This window comes from Hemiscyllium ocellatum, chromosome 7 (genome assembly GCF_020745735.1).
Source record: "Hemiscyllium ocellatum isolate sHemOce1 chromosome 7, sHemOce1.pat.X.cur, whole genome shotgun sequence".
NCBI classification, from domain to species: domain Eukaryota; kingdom Metazoa; phylum Chordata; class Chondrichthyes; order Orectolobiformes; family Hemiscylliidae; genus Hemiscyllium; species Hemiscyllium ocellatum.
This window is the reverse complement of record NC_083407.1, coordinates 209,352-229,585: the sequence shown is the minus strand read 5'-3', so window position 1 is coordinate 229,585 and position 20,234 is coordinate 209,352. Positions and strand designations below refer to the sequence as shown.

Here is a 20,234-nt window from a genome sequence, read left to right as displayed (position 1 = left end):
GACCAGATATCCAAATCCAATCTAGTCCCACCTGCCAGCACCTGGCCCTTTTCCATCCAAACCCTTCCTATTCGTATACCCATCCAAATGCCTCTCAAATGTTGCAATTGTACTAGCCTCCACCACTTCCTCTGGAAGCTCATTCCATACATGTACCACCCTCTGTGTCAAAACGTTGCCCCTTAGGTCTCTTTTATATCTTTCCCCTCGTACCCTAAACTGATGCGCTCCAGTTCTGGACTCCCCCACCCCAGGGAAAAGACTTTGTCTATTTATCCTATCCATGCCCCTCATGATTTTATAAACCTCAAAAAGGTCACTCCTCAGCCTCCGACGCTCCAGGGAAAACAGACCCAGCCTGTTCAGCTTCTCCCTGTAGCTCAGATCCTCGAACCCTGGCAACATCCTTGTAAATCTTTTCTGAACACTTTCAAGTTTCACAATATCTTTCCGATACGAAGGAGACCAGAATTGCACGCAATATTCCAACAGTGGCCTAACCAATGTCCTGTACAGCAGCAACATGACCTCCCTGTCCTCAATACTCTGACCAATAAAAGAAAGCATACCAAACATCTTCTTCACTATCCAATCTACCTGCGACTCTACTTTCAAGGAGCTATGAACCTGCACTCCAAGGTCTCTTTGTTCAGCAACATTCCTTAGGACCTTACCATTAAGTGTATAAGTCCTGCTAACATTTGCTTTCCCAAAATGCAGCACCTCACATTTATCTGAATTAAGCTGCATCTTCCACTTCTCTGCCCATTGGCCCATGTGGTCAAGATCCCACTGTAATCTGAGGTAACCTTCTTTTCTGTCCACTACACCTCCAATTTTGGTGTCATCTGCAAACTTACTAACTGTACTTCTTATGTTGCATCCAAATCATTTATGTAAATGACAAAAAGTAGACGACCCAGCACCGATCCTTGTGGCACTCTACTGGTCACAGGCCTCCAGTCTGAAAAACAACCTTCCACCACCATCCTCTGTCTTCTATCTTTGAGCCAGTTCTGTATCCAAATGGCTACTTCTCCCTGTATTCCATGAGATCTAACCTTGCTAATCAGTCTCCCATGGGGAACCTTATAGAACGCCTTACTGAAGTCCACATAGATCACATCTACCGCTCTACCCCCATCAATTCTTTTTGTTACTTCTTTAAAAAACTCAATCATGTTTGTGAGACATGATTTCCCACACACAAAGCCATGCTGACTATCCCTAATCAGTCCTTGCCTTTTCAAATACATGTACATTCTGTCCCTCAGGATTCTCTTCAACAAAGTGCCCACCACCAACGTCAGGCTCACAGGTCTATAGCTCCCTGGTTGTCCTTACCACCCTTCTTAAACAGTGGCACCACATTAGCCAACCTCCAGTCGTCGACACCTCACCTGTGACAATCGATTTGGGGTTACAAATGCAGAAACTTATTTCGCTTTCTCTGATAAAGGTACCTGCTAATAACCATGCACTAAGTCCAACCTTGTGATGTAACTGGCTTACCCAACTTTCCCTATCCATTCTTCCAATCTTGGTATTGGATTGAGTCCGATTTCATTATGGTGTTGACCTTCCAATAGGGCACACAAAATTGTTGAATCCCATTAGGTTTGAGAACTAACACGATCAGCGAACTCCACTCACTCTGACTCAGTTCAATTTTATCAGAATACCATTCTGAACTTCCACATCATGCACAATAGTATCACTGCTCCTTATCTTATTCCTACATATGTCCTCAAACTGCTGCAACAAACTCCGCCCCTACTTCGATCTCTGTCCCCACCCCTAACCCCGCCCCCAGCCCCAGCTCCAGTCCCACACCAGGTCCTAGCTTCCAACCATGCCGGATTTTCACCATCCCTCCAGATCTCCCCCTCTCTGAGGATGAAAGATCAGTCCTCAGCAGGGGTCTCACCTTCATTCCCCTACGGCCTCGGATTAATGAGTTCAACACGCGCCGAGATATTGAACAATTCTTCCGCCGCCTTCGCCTCCGTGCCTACTTTCACAACCAAGACTCCCGCCCACCCTCTGACGACCCCTTCTCCCGCCTCCAACACACCCCATCCACCTGGACACCCCGTGCTGGCCTCCTACCCGCCCTCAACCTCTTTATAGCCAACTGCCGCCGTGACATTAACCGACTCAACCTGTCCACCCCTCTCACCCACTCCAACCTCTCACCCTCAGAACGTGCAGCCCTCCACTTCCTCCGCTCCAATCCCAACCTCACCATCAAACCCGCAGACAAGGGAGGCGCGGTGGTAGTTTGGCGCACTGACCTTTATACCACTGAGGCCAAACGCCAGCTCGCGGACGCCTCCTCTTATCGTCCCCTTGACCACGACCCCACCTCCCACCACCAAACCATCATCTCCCAGACCATCCATGACCTCATCACCTCAGGGGATCTCCCATCCACCGCCTCCAACCTCATAGTCCCACAACCCCGCACTGCCCGTTTCTACCTCCTGCCCAAAATCCACAAACCTGCCTACCCCGGCCGACCCATTGTCTCAGCCTGCTCCTGCCCCACCGAACTCATCTCCCAATACCTCGACACGGTCCTGTCCCCTTTAGTCCAAGAACTCCCCACCTACGTTCGGGACACCACCCACGCCCTCCACCTCCTCCAGGATTTTCGCTTCCCCGGTCCCCAACGCCTTATTTTCACTATGGACATCCAGTCCCTGTACACCTCCAGCCCCCATCACGAAGGACTCAAAGCCCTCTGCTTCTTCCTTTCCCGCCGCACCAACCAGTACCCTTCCACTGACACCCTCCTTCGACTGACTGAACTGGTCCTCACCCTGAATAACTTCTCTTTTCAATCCTCCCACTTCCTTCAAACTAAAGGAGTTGCCATGGGCACCCGCATGGGCCCCAGCTATGCCTGCCTCTTCGTAGGATATGTGGAACAGTCCAACTTCCGCAACTACACTGGCACCACCCCCCACCTTTTCCTCCGCTACATCGATGACTGTATCGGCGCTGCCTCGTGCTCCCACGAGGAGGTTGAACAGTTCATCAACTTTACTAACACCTTCCATTCCGACCTGAAATTCACCTGGACTGTCTCAGACTCCTCCCTCCCCTTCCTAGACCTTTCCATCTCTATCTCGGGCGACCGACTCAACACAGACATCTACTATAAACCGACTGACTCCCACAGCTACCTGGACTACACCTCCTCCCACCCTGCCCCCTGCAAAAACTCCATCCCATATTCCCAATTCCTTCGTCTCCGCCGCATCTGCTCCCAGGAGGACCAGTTCCAACACCGCACAGCCCAGATGGCCTCCTTCTTCAAGGACCGCAGATTCCCCCAGACGTGATCGACGATGCCCTCCACCGCATCTCCTCCACTTCCCACTCCTCCGCCCTTGAGCCCCGCTCCTCCAACCGCTACCAAGACAGAACCCCACTGGTTCTCACCTACCACCCCACCAACCTCCGCATACAACATATCATCCGCCGCCATTTCCGCCACCTCCAAACGGACCCCACCACCAAGGATATATTTCCCTCCCCTCCCCTATCAGCGTTCCGCAAGGACCACTCCCTTCGTGACTCCCTCGTCAGATCCACACCCCCCACCAACCCAACCTCCACCCCCGGCACCTTCCCCTGCAACCGCAGGAAATGTAAAACTTGCGCCCACACCTCCACACTCACTTCCCTCCAAGGCCCCAAGGGATCCTTCCATATCCGCCACAAGTTCACCTGTACCTCCACACACATCATCTATTGCATCCGCTGCACCCGATGTGGCCTCCTCTATATTGGGGAGACAGGCCGCTTACTTGCGGAACGCTTCAGAGAACATCTCTGGGCCGCCCGGACCAACCAACCCAACCACCCCGTGGCTCAACACTTTAACTCTCCCTCCCACTCCACCGAGGACATGCAGGTCCTTGGACTCCTCCACCGGCAGAACATAACAACACGACGGCTGGAGGAGGAGCGCCTCATCTTCTGCCTGGGAACCCTCCAACCACAAGGTATGAATTCAGATTTCTCCAGTTTCCTCATTTCCCCTCCCCCCACCTTGTCTCAGTCGGTTCCCTCAACTCAGCACCGCCCTCCTAACCTGCAATCTCCTTACTGACCTCTCCGCCCCAACCCCACTCCGGCCTATCACCCTCACCTTGACTTCCTTCCACCTATCCCACCTCCATCGCCCCTCCCCCCTACCTTTTATCTTAGCCTGCTTGGCTACTCTCTCTCATTCCTGATGAAGGGCTTATGCTCGAAACGTCGAATTCCCTATTCCTGAGATGCTGACTAACCTGCTGTGCTTTAACCAGCAACACATTTTCAGTTGTTGCTCCTGAAACAGATAGTTCACTAACCCATCCCACTCCTCAAGGGCTTCCTCATTATTTAATATATCTTGAGGCATAACAAACTCCATGATATCTAGATTTGATTCCTCACTCTGCAGGGCAGTAACTAGCACCTGTTTCTCCAGTACCCTGTCTCTATTATAGTAAAGTTTCAACATTTTCACATGACATACCCAATACAGCTTTTTGTATCTAGCATCTTTACCAGATAGTTTACCGGACTCAATTCTTTCTCAATTTGATAGGGACCACTAAGCCTGGCTTTGAAGGGATGTCCTATCACTGGTAACAATACGAATATGTAATCCCCATGGGAAAATGTCCGAATTTCAGAGTTTTTATCTGCCACCTGCTTCATTCTATGCTGTGCCCTCTTCAGGTGCTGTTTAGCTAACTCACCTACCCAATATAATCCATCCCTCACTTCAGATACGAAATCCAAGTATGATATCTCCAACTTTGATCCTGTCAATTTTTCTTTAGTTAATTTCAAAGGTCCTCTTACCTCATGTCTAAATATTACCACAAAAGGAGTAAACTGAATCTTCATCTGGGGCATCTCTAATGGCAAACAATACGAATGGGATACCTTTATCCCAATCATTTAGGTAATCCTAACATCATGCTCTTAACATAGTCTTCAAGGTCTGATGCCAAAGCTCCCTGGCACTTAGGGTGGTAGCGCACTTGATTGAAAGTGCTGTATGCCTATCCATGACTTCCTTAAACAACCTAGCAGTAAAATAGACCCTTGGGCTGTCTGAATGTCTCTGGGTAACCTATCTCACATGAAGAAAGCTACTAAGTATTCCATCACCCTTTTTGCCTTAATACATTTGGCATGTGTGACATGTATGGCAAAACTTAACCGCATCCTTGCACAGTCCAGGCCAATAGAAATTCTGTTGTACCTTAGCCTGAGTCTTCCTCACACCTAGGTGACCCCCTACTGGTAATTCATGTGTTACATGTAACACTTCCTGTCTTTATGCTATCAGCAATGCAATCAGGTACATTTCTGCACATTTCTCCTCTGCACTCACCTGCCTAGGTCTCCATTTTCATCTTAGGATTCTATCTTTTTTAAGATAATAACCCTCAGAAATACATTCTGATTCTGAGTATGCATCATCGTTTACTGTCCTGTCTTTCTGTTATAAGTCCATTAACCTTACAGGACTAAACACTTCTGCCTGACCTACTTCCTGTTCAGGTTTTTTCTGCAACTTACATTAAACAGGAGGGTCAACTCCTTTGTCTTTCTCTTTAGTATTTACTTCTTGCTGTGGCTTATGACAGTGGGATCTTGTTACAATACAGTCTGGAAAAATTCCAGCATATTTTTCTTTTAACTCCTCAGCTCCCTGATCTTCCTTTGCCTTCTCCACAACAAGAGGCATCACTCTCACCTTGGACCTGTTAAATCGTTCCCAAGAATGAACTTTATTCCTGCAACTGACATTTTGTAAATCACTCCCACCGTTTCTTCCCCAGTCTTGATTTGGCTCTCCAACCTGATCGTACACAACAGAACTCTGAATTTCTGTCAGTCTATTGCACAAATTACCACTCTTTAGAACACAGAACATAGAACAATACAGCGCAGAACAGGCCCTTCAGGTCTTGACGTTACGCCGACCTGTGAACTATTCTCAGTTCATCCACCTACACTATCCCAAAGTCATCCATGTGCTTATCTAAGGATTGTTTAAATCTCCCTAATATGGCTGAGTTGATTATATTGGCATGTAGGGCATTCCACGCCCTTAGCACTTTCTGAGTAAAGAACCTGCCTCTGACATCTGTATTAAATCTATCATCCCTCAATTTGTAGTTATGCCCCCTCCTACAAGCTGATGTCATCATCCTAGGAAAAAGACTTTCACTGTCTATCCTATCTAATTCTCTGATCATCTTGTATGTCTCTATCAAATCCCCCCTTAGCCTTCTTCTTTCCAATGAGAACAGACTCAAGTCTCTCAGCCTTTCCTCATAAGGCCTTCCCTCCAGATTCTAGTAAATCTCCTCTGCACCTTTTCCAATGCTTCCACATCCTTCCTGTAATGGGGCACCCAGAACTGTACACAATATTCCAAGTGTGGCCGCACCAGCAACACAGTGGCACAGTGGTTAGCACTGCTGCCTCACAGAGCCAGAGATCCGGGTTCAATTCCCGCCTCAGGCGATTGACTGTGTGGAGTTTGCACATTCTCTCCATGTCTGCGTGGGTTTCCTCTGGGTGCTCCGGTTTCCTGCCACAATCCAAAAATGTGGAGTTTAGGTGAATTGGCCATGCTAAATTGCCCATAGTGTTTGGTGATGGGGTAAGTGTAGAGGAATGGGTCTGGGTGAGTTGTGCTTTGGCGGGTCAGTGTGGACTTGTTGGGCCAAAGGGCCTGTTTCCACACTGTAAGTAATCTAAAACCAGCGTTTTGTACAGTTGCAGCATGATATTGCGGCCCCAGAACTCAATCCCTCTACAGATAATATGTAAGAAAAAGTGCAAATACAGTCATTTCTTACTATCAGAGACTGATTAGACCCTGCAGCTCTCAAAATTACAACTACTTTCCCTTCTCCCCCTCTTCTTCCTGAGTAAACTTTACCCATAAAGGCGAAATCTTTATAGATATTGGGCACTAACTCAATACCCAGCCCCTGCCAAGGTTGTGCACTTTACTGCAGCTCCTCGACTTTTCGTGGGGTTTCCTTTACTAATTTCACTAATCCCATTGGTTTAGCATCTTTTACCACATTTTCCCACAGTATCTTTCTTCAACAACCAGCACTGTGACTTTTCATGTCCCATCTTACCACAGTGGAAACACCTGAGGTCTTTTGCCTCTTTTTCACCCTCTTGGACTTCTTTTCTTCATTTGTGGTAAACTATTAGCAGTATGTTCTAATCTTTGTTTTGTAGTGTAGGATCTCTTCTTCTTTCAACTTTGATCCTTCACAGGATGAAATTCTTGCCGGAAACTAAATTTTGTCTTATGCATCAATGTATATTCATCTGCCATCTCTGCCGCTTTTCTCACTTCTTGAACTTTCTGTTCATCCACATGAATTTGTAACATCTCTGGAAGTGAGCTTTTAGACTCTTCCAGCACAATAATCTCACTGAGATTATCTATTTTTAAGGCCCATACCCCATCTATCAAAATAAGTATATGTAACTCTTCCAAACTCAATATAATGCTGACTTGGTTCCCTCTTTATGTTTCTGAACAGCTGTCTATAGCTTCCGGTACCAAATTAAAAGCACTCAAAACAGACTTTTCGCGCCAAACGTCTGCATAATCTCTTGACCTCTCATCTGAAAGCACTGCAAATACCTCACTTGCTCTGCCTACCAGCTTAGTCTGAACTAGCATTACTCAAGTTCTCTGGCCACTCCATCTGCCTAGCCAATTTTTCAAATGAAATAGAGGGCTTCAACATCTGTCTCATCAAAATGTGACAATGTTTTAATATATTTGCATACATCACTACCTTCTCTCTTCATCTCCATCCTGTTAACTGGACTTTCCTGAATAAATCACAACTTCTGACGTTCAAATTCTCTCTCCCTTTCTCTTTCTTCTCTCACTCTTTGCTCAGCTAAGAGCCTTCTCTCCCTTTCTTTTTCCCATCCCTCTCTCTTTTTCCTCTCTCTCTTTCTTCTCCCATTGCTCTTCTTCAATTTTCTTTATCTTCTAACTCCATTTGCCTCAATTGCAATTTCAGTTTTTCTAACTCTACTGCACTTGTCTGCTTCTTTGATACACCGAAGTGCTTGACCAACTCCATTACAATTTCGGGCTTTTCTTTTGTCCCTGGTTAAACACAATTCTAACCTATTTGTTAATTCTAAAAGTATACCCTTCCTCCGTTTTTCTAAACTTTTTTAGCAAAGTTGGGAAGCATCTTCAAATCCCAGAACCTCTTTAGCAATTTTAAGAGCCTTTTCCCTCACTTTTAATTTAACCAACCACAAGTAACCAAAATTAAACAAATTATCTCACCTCCATTTGACTTAAAGATCTAGGACACTAATTGGCAAGTGTTTAAATCTGCTGGGATCTTTCATACCCTGTTTCACAACTTGAAGCTCCCCTTCTCTCTTAAATGCTTATTACCTGCCTCCAACTCTATAACAATATGCTATTCCAATAAGAGACTCAGTAAAATTACAGCAACTTAATTTCAAAACCACACAGCTGCTGTCGTCTTTGGTGTTTTTTCTTCTGGCTAAAGACCTCCCTGGGTCGTCGTCTTTATTTTTACTGTGAATACATTTCATATGAAAAGGTACCTTTGATCGAGAATGTTTCCTAATTTCTTGGGTCTCTCTCGATGGCAGTTGCTCTCTCTGCAATTTTCAAAATTTTCATTTTTATATCCCAACATCGTATCATCTCATTGGTTTGATGTTGGCAAAACAATAAATTCAAACTCAATTGAGTTTTAGTATCTTTGGGCATAATTTAAACTGATTGGTTAAATTTGAATTGTTGTCAAAACAGCAACCAACTCAGGTATACATTTCACAGCCAAATGTTAAGTATTTTCAGTTTTCCAGTACACAGAGACTGCCATCTAGTCATATCGCAGGTGCTTGTAAGCTTAGTTTAGAACAGCATTCACTCTCTCTTAAAGCTACAGTACATGCCTTCAACTTCATGATACTTCCTATAATGAGACCAGAACTGAACACAATATTCCGAGTGGAATCTAACCAGGACTGGAAACAGCTGAAGCATAACCTCGCAGTTCTTAAACTCAATCCCCCTGCTAATGAAAGCCAACACACCATATGTCTTTTTAACAACCCTATCAACCCGGCTGGCAACTTTGAGGGATATATGGATGTGGCTGTCAAGTTCTCTCTGTTCCTCCACACTGCCAAGAATCCTGCCTTTAACCATGTAATCTGCATTCAAATTCGACCTCCCAAAGTGAATCACTTCACACTTTTCCAGGTTAAACTCCATCTTCCACTTCTCAGCCAACTCTGCATTCTGTCAATTGCAACCTACAACCTCATGTTGGGAGCAGTAGGAGACAGACCGGGAGTGACGTTGAAGACTAGGAGGTTGCTGGGAAGGTAAGGACTTAGTATATATTCTTACCTTTGAAGCCCATGGCCATTTTCCTATCCTGGAGCAGCAAGGGACAGAGCGGAGAGATGTTGGAGACCAGGAAGGTAAGGACTTAGTATATATTTGGGCAGTGGCTAAACTCAAGATAATGCCGCCACCCCCACTGCCCCCCCCCCCCCCCCCCCCCAAAACTCCTCTAACTAGAAGAAAAGGACTTTGTAAGGTAAGGCTTTTTTGGTGTTTTTTTCTTTTCTTTCATATCTTTACATGCATTGTTTGGTTTTAGTTAGTTGATATAAATCTAAGCTGAAAAATGTCTTGCTGGAAAAGCGCAGCAGGTCAGGCAGCACCAAAGGAGCAGGTGAATCGACATTTTGGGCATAAGCCCTTCTACAGGATTCCTGAAGAAGGGGATTCTCCTGCTCCTTTGATGCTGCCTGACCTGCTGCGCTTTTCCAGCAACACATTTTTCAGCTCTGATCTCCAGCAGCTGCAGTCCTCACTTTCTCCTAGTTGATATAAAGCTAAGGCTTACAATGGCAGGGGACCTCAGACCCATTGCATGTGCCTCTTGCTTGATGTAGGAGCCCAGAGACATGAATGATGCTCCTGACTTTTACACTTGCAAGAACTGTATCCAGCTGCTGCTCTTGTTTGACTGTGTGACGGCTCTGGAGCTGCGGATGGACTCACTGTGGGACATTCGCGATGCTGAGGAGGCTGTGGATAGCACGTTTAGTGAATTAGTCACACCACAGGCTAGAATTGCTGAGGGAGACAGTGAATGGGTGACCAAAGGTAAAGAAAGAGTAGGAAGGCAGTGCAGGTGTCCCCTAAGGTCTTCGCCCTCCAAAACAGGTATACCATTTTGGATACTGTTGGGGGACATGGCTCACCAGGGGAGGGAAGCAGTTGCCAGGATCATGGCATTGCAGCGGGCACTGCTGTTCAGAAGGGCGGGAAAAAGACTCGTAGGGCCATAGTCATCGGGGATTCTATTGTGAGGGAAGTAGAGAGGCGGTTTTGTGGTCGAAGACGAGCCTCCCGGATGGTATGTTGCCTGACAAGTGCTCGGATCAGGGGTGTCACCAATCAGCAACAGAGCATTCTGAAAGGGGAGGATGAACAACCAGTTATCGTGTTGCATATGGGCACCAATGATATAAGTAAAAAATGAGATGATATCCTGAAAGCAGAATTCAGGGAGGTAGGAGAGAAGTTAAAGAGGACCTCAAAAGGTACTGAACTCAAAATTGCTAACATTGCCATGTGCTAGTCAGGGTAGAAATGAAAGAATAGGCAGGATGAACAAGTGGCTTGAGGGAGGGGTTCAGATTTGTGGGACACTGGGGCTGGTTCTGGGGAAGGTAGGACTATTACAAATCGGATTGTCTACACCAGATTGGAATTAATGTCCTTGGGGGAGTATTGGCTACTGCTGTTGGGGAGGTTTTAAACTAATGTGGCAGGGAGCAGGGAACCTGAAGAGAAGACTAGTAGACTGTGAGGTGGAAACTAGAGACTGTAATGATCATGAAATTAGCACTACCAAGGGGAAGAGTAGGCAAACAGCAGATGAACAAAAAAGAACTGGCAGACTGAAGTGCAAGGAGTATAGTGGGTATGGCAGGTAAACTTAGGGCTTGGATTGGTGCCTGGGAGTTTGATGTTATTACAATCACAAAGGCTTGATTGAAGAAAGGATATGATTGGCAACTAAATGATCCGGGATATAGATGCTTCAGACAGGACAGGGAGGGATGATATCACAGCTGTGCTAAAGGAGGACACTATGGAGGGCCTGAGCAGTGAGGCATTATGGATGAAGCTGAGAAATAAGAAGGGTGCAGTGACATTGTTGGGGCTGTATTACAGGCCTCCCAACAGTGAGGGTGAGGTAGAACAACAAATAGGTAAACAGATTATGGAAAGATGTAGAGACAACAAGGTGGTGGTGATGTGAAATTTTAATTTTCCCAACATTGACTGGGTTACACTTTATGTCAGAGGGCTGGATGGGAATGAATTTGTAAGGAGCATCCAGGGAAGTTTTCTGGAGCAGTATGTCAATAGTCCGACAAGAGAAGGGACCATATTGGACCTGGTATTGGGGAATGAGCCAGGCCAGGTGGAAGAAGCTGCACTGGGGAATTTCTGTAAGTTTTGGAATACTCGTAGACAAAGATGAGAATGGCAGGAGCTGGGAAATGTGGATTGGGGACAGCTACTTGATATTTGATATGTGGGAGGTTTTCAAAGATAAGTGCAGGATAGGCATGTCCCTTTGACAACAAGGGATAGGAAAGGCAAGATTTATGAACTGTGGATGACAAGTTTGCAGATGACACAAAGATTGGTGGACTGTCAAAGGATACAGGAGAATATAGATAGACTGGAGAGTTGGGCGGAACTCAATCCAGGTAAATGTGAGGTGATGCATTTTGGGAAGTCTAATTCTAGAGCGAATTATACTGTAAATGGAAGAACTGAAAATGTGTTGCTGGAAAAGCGCAGCAGGTCAGGCAGCATCCAAGGAACAGGAGATTCGCGTTTCGGGCATAAGCCCTTCTTCAGGGTTTATGCCCGAAACGTCAAATTTCCTGTTCCTTGGATGCTGCCTGACTTACTGCGCTTTTCCAGCAACACATTTTCAGCTCTGATCTCCAGCATCTGCAGACCTCACTTTCTTCTGTAAATGGAAGGGCCTTGGGAAAAGTTGATGAGCAGACAGATCTTGGAGTTCAGGTCCATTGTACCCTGAAGGTGGCTGCACAGGTGGATAGCGTGGCCAAGGAGGCATATGGTATGCTTGTCTGCATCGGACGGGGTATTGAGTACAACGGCTGGCAGGACATTTTAAAATTGTACAAGACTTTGGTTCGGCTGCCTTTAGAATACTGTGTACAATTCTGGTCGCACATTACCAAAACGATGTGGACACTTTGGAGAGGGTGCAGAGAAGGTTTACGAGGACGTGGCCTGGTATAGAAGCTGCTAGCTATGAAGAGAGGTTGGGTTGTTTTCATTAGAAAAAAGGAGATCGAGGAGGGACCTGTTTGAGGTCTTCAAAATCCTAAAAGGTATAGACAGGATAGATAGAGATAAGCTTTTTCCCAGGGTGAGGGTTTCAATAACAAGAGGTCAACTGTTCAAGGTGAGAGGCAAAAAGTTTAAGGGGGGATACACGCGGAAAATAGTTTGCACAGAGGATGGCAGTTGCCTGGAACATGTTGCCAGCAGAGGTAGTAGAGGCAGGCACAGTAGATTCATTTAAGGTCCGTATGGATAGATGCATGAGTACGTGGGGAGCAGAGGGATACAGATGTTTAGGAATTGGGTGAAAGGTTTAGATGGTGGATTTGGATCAGCTCAGGTTTGGAGGGCCGAAGGGCCTGTCCCTAGATTGTAAATTTTCTTTGTTCTTCGCGTGGCCTGTGGTATCCAATGGGTTTCTGAAATAAACCGCTTGGAAGAGTAGTTGTGGCAGGAACCTCACAACCTCTTAAAAAGTATTTGGATGGGAATGTGAAATATAACACTCAGGGCTCTGGGTCTTGTGTGGGAAAATGGGACGACTGTAGCTGGCAGTATATTTTTGACAGTATAGACATAATGGGCCGAAGGGCCTCTTCTGTGCAGTATGATTCTACAATCCTCCTCTCTACTCTTACCATTAAGCTGAGGGGTCAACCTTGACTCCATGAATAGTGCAAGTGTAGCACCAGGCAAATCAGATGTCAACCTGGTGAAGGTCCACACACAAGTACTTGCATGTCAAACAGCAAAAGCAATGTGTGATAGAAAGAGCTAAGTGATCCCACAATAAATGAATCAAATCTAAATTCTGCTGACCTATCATGTCCAATCATAAATTATGTTAGACAATTGAATAACTAACAATAGATGGAAGTTTCATAAATATTCAGTTTTCAATGATGGGGACTGCCGAGCATGCCAATGCAAAAGACAAGGCTGAAACATGTGCATTCATCATCACACAAAAGCACTGAGTTGAAGATCCATCTTGGTCTCCTCCTGAGATCGTCTGTATCAAAGTTTGGGAGAAGATTTGTAGCTCGGGTGCTCGTTGTTGTGGTTCTGTTCACCGAGCCGGGAACATGAGTTCAACTGGGACAACACTATTATTATAGGACAAGCCAAACAGAGAACAGTCAGGGAATTCCTAGAGGCATGGCACTCATCCGCAGATTCAATCAATAAGCACATCGACCTGGACCCAATATACCAGCTACTGCAGCGGACAGCTGGAACTGACAACCAGAAGCGGCAGATACAAATCACTATAAATGCCGGAGGAAACATCACAGTAGCGCTTCACAGGAGGCTCCCAAGCATTGAGGATGTCACCTAGACAGGGGACGAAACGTCTGCAACACAAATTCCCAGCTCGGCGAACAGAACCACAACATCGTCTGTAATGTGGACCTGCTGAATAATTCAGTCATTTTTAAAATTTAATAATTAGATCATTTACTTTGAACAAATGTTTATGGAATGATAAATACCTTACTCCTCATCGGAGGACTCCCCTACTCTTCTCTGAAAGACACAGAGTCTTTTCTGCACACCTTAAGAGAGAGATATTTCACCTTTCAGGACTGCACTGAAGTTGCCTGGATGATGTGCTTCTAGATTTACAATGGGCTTGAAACAAGAGATTCAGTCTTATTGTTAGTGTCTCAATAGTCAACAAGGTTGACACATACAGACACTCCAAAACTTTCAGCTCCAAGTTACCTCTCTTACAAGCCACTTGTACTGAAGCCACTCTTCAACCTCACCCTATAAGAACCTCTCATCTAACAGTAAGTCTAAGACGAGATCAGTATAGCAATGCGCAGCTCAGGAAAGGTATAAACACATGTGGATAAGAATGTGATTTAATGAGCATGAAATGATGGGATGGTGAGGACAGATGATACCTTGAATAGTGTCTTCCTTTGAAACTTCAGTCTCATTGTCATCATTTAAGCAGTAAACGGTCTCCCTCCTCACATCCTCCTTCCGCAGAGTCTTGGCATCAACAGACATCCAGCTTTTCTTTACCTTCTCTTCAGTCATCTGTTTGAAGAGTTTTACATTTAAAGATCTGATTGTCAAAAATTATACCTTTAAATGGAAAACTGTTGGGGCAGCACATTAAATACTTTAAACATGCATCATTGCCCACTATTAGAATTGTTACTTTTATCTCCTCCCAATTTATATATTCTAAAATTTAAATACCCACTTATCTAATGATCTGTATGTGGAGGTCTATCATTGTGCAAGTGCTAATGCCAAAAAACAACATAACTCATTGGTTTGTGTATGCACTTTTGGTCCCCTTATTGTGGAACAATGTAAATGCATTGGAGGCAGGTTATGGGGGATTTACCCTGCAGACAAAGCACAACATAGATACACCTGGTCGCAGCCAGATGGGTCAATCCACTCAAGAATAGATTTCCTGTTTGTGTCCCAACTGTTCTCAGTAAGATCCACCGACATCAAGCAGGTATTCTTCTCTGACCACTGCCTCCTGTGGGCCGGCTATCACCTACAGGACAACCAGCAGGCTAGCAAGCAAACGTGGAAGTTGAAAGTGAAGCTGTTGACCCCAGAAAAAATTGAGGAGATCAAAAGGGATTATACCGTTTGGAGAATTGGAAAGCCCCTGTTAGAATCTCCAGTGGACTGGTGGGAAACAGTCAAAGGGAACATCAAAGGTTCTTTATTTTCAAAGGTGTTCAGAAGGCGAGAGAGAGGCAGAGAAAACTCAACACCACAAAAGCATGTAGTACTTGCTCCTGCTGCCAGCCAATGGGTGTCAATGTCACACATGACCAGCAGGAGGTGAAGAGCCACCAAACCTCACGTTTTTCCTCAGAGGCCGGCAAGATAATTTTCCGGTCCAGAGTCCGCGCTGTGGAGCAAAATGAGACATGCTCATGTTTCTTTTTCCAGAAGGTGTACAAGGAGAGCTCTATGCTCAGCAGCCTGAAGGAAGAAGATGGCTCGGTAACATCATCCCAGTCTGACATCATGAGGATCAGCAAATCCTTTATGCCAGTCTGCATGACACAAAGCGCACTATCAGTGCAGCCTCCCAGTCATTCCTGTCCTCTATCATGGTGGTCTTGGATGACAGTACACAGGAGAGGTTGGATCAGCTGTGATCTCTGGATAAGCTGACCAAGGCCCTCGAGTCCTCAGAAAAGAATAAAACTCCTGGAAGTGATGGTTTCTCCTCTGAGTTTTAGATTTAGATTACTTACAGTGTGGAAACAGGCCCTTCGGCCCAACAAGTCCACGCCGACCCACCGAAGCGCAACCCACCCAGACCCATTCCCCTACATTTACCCCTTCACCTAACACTATGGGCAATTTAGCATGGCCAATTCACCTAACCTGCACATTTTTGGATTGTGGGAGAAAACCGGAGCACCCGGAGGAAACCCACGCATACACAGGGAGAATGCGCAAACTCCACACAGAGGCAGTAATTGAACCCGAGTCTCTGGCGCTGTGAGGCAGCAGCGCTAACCACTGTGCCACTGTGCCACCGCCCCTATTCTGCTCTGTGGGACTTGATTGGGCGGGACCTGCTGGAGAGGTACGACAGTATGCTTCGGGCAGGTACCATGAGTGAATCTATAAGGAAAGTTATCATTACCCTCATTTACAAGTGGCAGGGGAAAGAAGGAGGAAATTTAAAATCGACAACTAATCTCACTGTTAAATGTGAACTATAAAATCCTGTCAAAGGTCATTGCCAACCAGGTCAGGTCTGCTTTAGGATCGGTGATTCACCCCGACCAAACCCGTTCTGTACTGGGGCAGGACTATTGCTGAGAGTGTCACGCAGCTCAGGGATACAATCGCCTATGTGCAGGTCGGCAAGGGTCTGCCCACTTGCCTCATCAGCTTGGACCAGTATAAAGCCTTCAACAGGATATTACACAAGTAGATGATGGATGTTGTCTCAGCGTGACACTCTCAGCGATCATCCTGCCCGGTATAGCACAGATTTGGTCGGGGTGAATCACCACATGCTGCCCTTGAAGAGGCTGTGGAGGGGACAAGACTGTCACACACATCCTTCTGGAATGTGCTTTTGCAAAGTAAATCTGGAGAGGAATGCAGTGGTGTTTGCCGAGGTTCGTCCTGAGCAGTTCCATGTCACAGGACACCGTGCTCTAAAGTCTGTTTCCCAGGATGCACACCGAGGTAAACATCAACTGTGCCTGGAAAAACATCAACTCAGTGAAAGACGCTCTTTGGTCTGCCCAAAACTTGCTGGTCCTCCAGCTGAAGGAGTTGACCCTGACTGAGTGTTGCAGACTGGCACAATCCATGGTCCAGGACGACACGCCGAGGGACATGCTAAAGCTCGGAGCAGCTGCTGCCAAGGTGCAGTGGGAAAAGAGCACTGTGCAAGGAACTTCTGCTAAAAAGTAATGGGGGGAGGGGTGGCGCATTCAATAATTGGGCCCTGCTGACACCTCAGCTAAATGCCAAGAAGTTGCTAGTAAATATAGAGAATGATGAACGTCAAGGCTTAATTTGTTCTCTGTAGATAAAGAGAATATAGATCTGAACAGCTTCATTAGCTGTACATGCATATATAGATATATTTTTATGAACAAAGTATATTTTTGCAATAAATTTTAAAAAACTGGAATAAGCAGAGAGTTTTGTTTTAATTCATTCATAGGATTAAGAGCTGTTGGCAAGGCCAGCACTTACTGCCAATTCCTAATTCCTTAGAGGGCAGACAGACAAGCATCATCCACATTGTTGTGGTCCTGAGTCACATGTAGGCTTGATCAGATAAAGACAGCACCTTCTCTAAAGGATATCACTGAAGCAGATGGGATTTTATGACAAATGACCGTTGTTATGTGGTCTCCATTAGACAAGATTTTTATTGAATTCAAATTTCACTATCTGCTATGGTGGAATTCAAACCCATTTTCCCAGAATAATAAACTGGGATTACTAGCCACTGCTTACTACACCACTGCTTATCCTTGTCTTATGGAGTTAGGTTGCATAGGCTGGATTTGTTTGCATTGGAGTTTAAAGTGAGTGGTGACTCACTTTAATAGAGGAATTAAGATCCTGAATGGTCTTGACAAGGTGGACATGAAAGAATGTTTCCTTTTGAGTCAGTCCAGAACTAGGGGACATTATTTGCCCTTTCATTGAATTACTCTGTGTAAAAAATCTTTCTTCAGACATATCCTTTAAACCTTCCCCTTCGCAACTTAAACTTACGTCCCTTTCAAGATAGAGATGAGAAGAATTTTTTCCTCTCAGAAGTTCATTCAACTTTGAAATTCTTTGCTTCAGAAGGCAATAGAGATGGAGTCATTTAATACAGGTGGGTAAATTATTGTTTGGCAGGGATATCAAAGGTTATTGGGGAAATGGGAATGTGGAATTCAAATCATAAACAGATCAGCCATGATCTTATTGAATAGCTGAAGCAGATTTGAGAAGCAGAGTGGTCTACTTTTGTTCCTATCTCAAATGTTTCCATAGTGGGCACAGTTATAGGGCCAACTACAAACATTTGGAAAATGATCAGAAAAGTAGAAATCATTACATTGGCGTAAGAGTGGTTCAAGAAAAATAATTCCATACAAATAGTCTCAGTGTCATGCATGCTCTTTGTTGCTCTCCCAGCACAAACATACCACTCTCTCCTTCTCCACAAACACATCTCTTCCTCCACAATTCTCTCTCCACGAATATTTCACAGCAATCTCCTTCCCTTTTTAAATGCTGCAACGGCTTAACTCTGTCAACAATAAACACTGTACTTCATCCTTCCCCAAAACAGTGAATTTCTCATCCCACCTTTCAAAACCTCCAGTGTTGCTTTTCCAGTTCCTTCTACTTCAATACAAAATCTACAACTCACTGCCTTGTAGCCCACGATGTTGATGGTTATTCCAGAGCCGATGGTGAGCTGACATGGCCACGCCATGGGCTTCCTTTCGATTTTCTTAAATATGGATAGCCGTTCCACACTTTCTCTGGAATCAGAACAAACAACAAAGAAACATAGAAAACAGGAGTAGGAGTATGCCATTTGGTTCTTCACCTGACAAAGGAGCAGCACTCCAAAAGCTCATAATTTCAAATAAATCTACGGACAATGTACCAGGTACCATCTGAATAGGTCTTGTCCAGCCGGCTTGACAGATCTGGCGGAGATGGGGGCACAGTGGTATACAGTCGGGATGGAGATGCCCTGGGAGTCCTCAAAATTTACTCTGACCTCCCTCAGCAGATGAATTGATACTCCTCCATGTTGAACAACAGAGGAAGCACTGAGGATGGCAAGGGTATAAAACGTACTCTAGGGATTTCAATGTCCAGCACCAAAAGTGGATTGGCAGCAGTACTACTGATCGAGTTGGTCGGGTCTTAAAGGATATAGTTGCTAGACTGGGTCTGCAGCAGATGTTGAGGGAACCAATAAGTGGGAACAACATACTTGACCTGACCAATTTGCCAGTTGCAGATGCATCTGTCCATTACTGTATTGGTAAGAGCACCCACAGCACAGTACTTGTGGAGACTGTGACAAAGCTGTCACTTTAAAAAGGTTATTTTGTCCTGGGTTTTGAAGATAGGGTGTAAAGGCAGAGGTGCTTATGAATCTAGGGCACCTTTAGGTTTTTTTTAAATGATTTAACAATAGTCAGAGAGTGGCCAGTTCTCCCAGTTCAGGTTTTTCTACTTTTTTTTCCAGTAGCAGTCACAAGATGTTTTCAGTACCAGATAGGTTGCAAGCTTCAGTAAATAACTTCTAACCAACTTTCCTTGATGTTGTTCCTTCCTGCCTGTAAGAATCTGTGTTTGAATTTATCTTTTTGCCAAGGGGTGTGTTTATGGGATGTTACTATATTGGAACAGTTAATTAGTAACAGTTACTGTATTGAGTCGGTTAAATTTTCCAATAGTTAAGCTATTATAAATTCCAATTTCCTTTGTTTGTGTTTTAACTATAGCATTTAAACAAATAATGTCTTGCTTAAAGGCAAGTGATTTGACCAATTGCCTCATATCTGGAACACTTAATTCACATCTACCCTTAAAATAAGACAAAGTTATAGTATAGCCTCCCTTCTTAAAATATTTAGAGGGTGTCTAGCCTGGTCCATAGCAAGACTAAGTCCCACCTTCACACTGAGAATAATGTGCACCAACCTGTGTAGCATGATTACTGTGCTAAATGGGGCAGACTTCGAACATAGACTTCCTGATGAAGAGCTTTTGCCCGAAATGTCGATTCTCCTGCTCCTCGGATGCTACTGACCAGCTGTGCTTTTCCAGCACTACACGCTCAACAGACTTTGAATACATCTAGCAACTCAAGACTGGGCATCCATGAGCCACTGTGGGCCACAAAAAGCAGCAGAATTTTACTCCAATACTATCTGTAACCTCATGGCCTGCCATAACCCCTACACCCTCATCAAGCCAGGAGATCAACCTTGGTTCAGTAGAGGGGGCATGTCAGGAGAAACATCAGACATATCTGAAAAGGAGGTGTCAACCTGATGAAGCCATCAAACCGGACCAGTTGTAATCCAAACAGCACAATCAACAATTGATAGACAGAACTAACTGATCCAACAACCAATAGATCAGATCTAAGCTGTGCAGTACTGCCACATCCAGTTGCGAATTGTGGTGGATGATTAAACCAGTCACTGGAGAAGGCTCCACAAATATCTCCATCCTCAATAACAGCAGCGCTAAAGCTTTTATAGCAATC

General features: G+C 45.1%; 1 protein-coding gene across 2 annotated transcripts in view; it reads right to left on the bottom strand.

The window, feature by feature from the left end:
* xrcc5 (X-ray repair complementing defective repair in Chinese hamster cells 5) overlaps positions 1-20,234 on the bottom strand; it is a 344,097-nt gene that overhangs the window by 175,090 nt on the left and 148,773 nt on the right. For both annotated transcript variants that reach the window (XM_060827769.1, XM_060827770.1), the window contains 2 exons: positions 18,369-18,483; positions 14,383-14,521 (listed from right to left, as the gene is read on the bottom strand). In XM_060827769.1, coding sequence (XP_060683752.1) covers positions 14,383-14,521; positions 18,369-18,483 — 254 coding nt within the window. The remainder of the gene's footprint in view (positions 1-14,382; positions 14,522-18,368; positions 18,484-20,234) is intronic.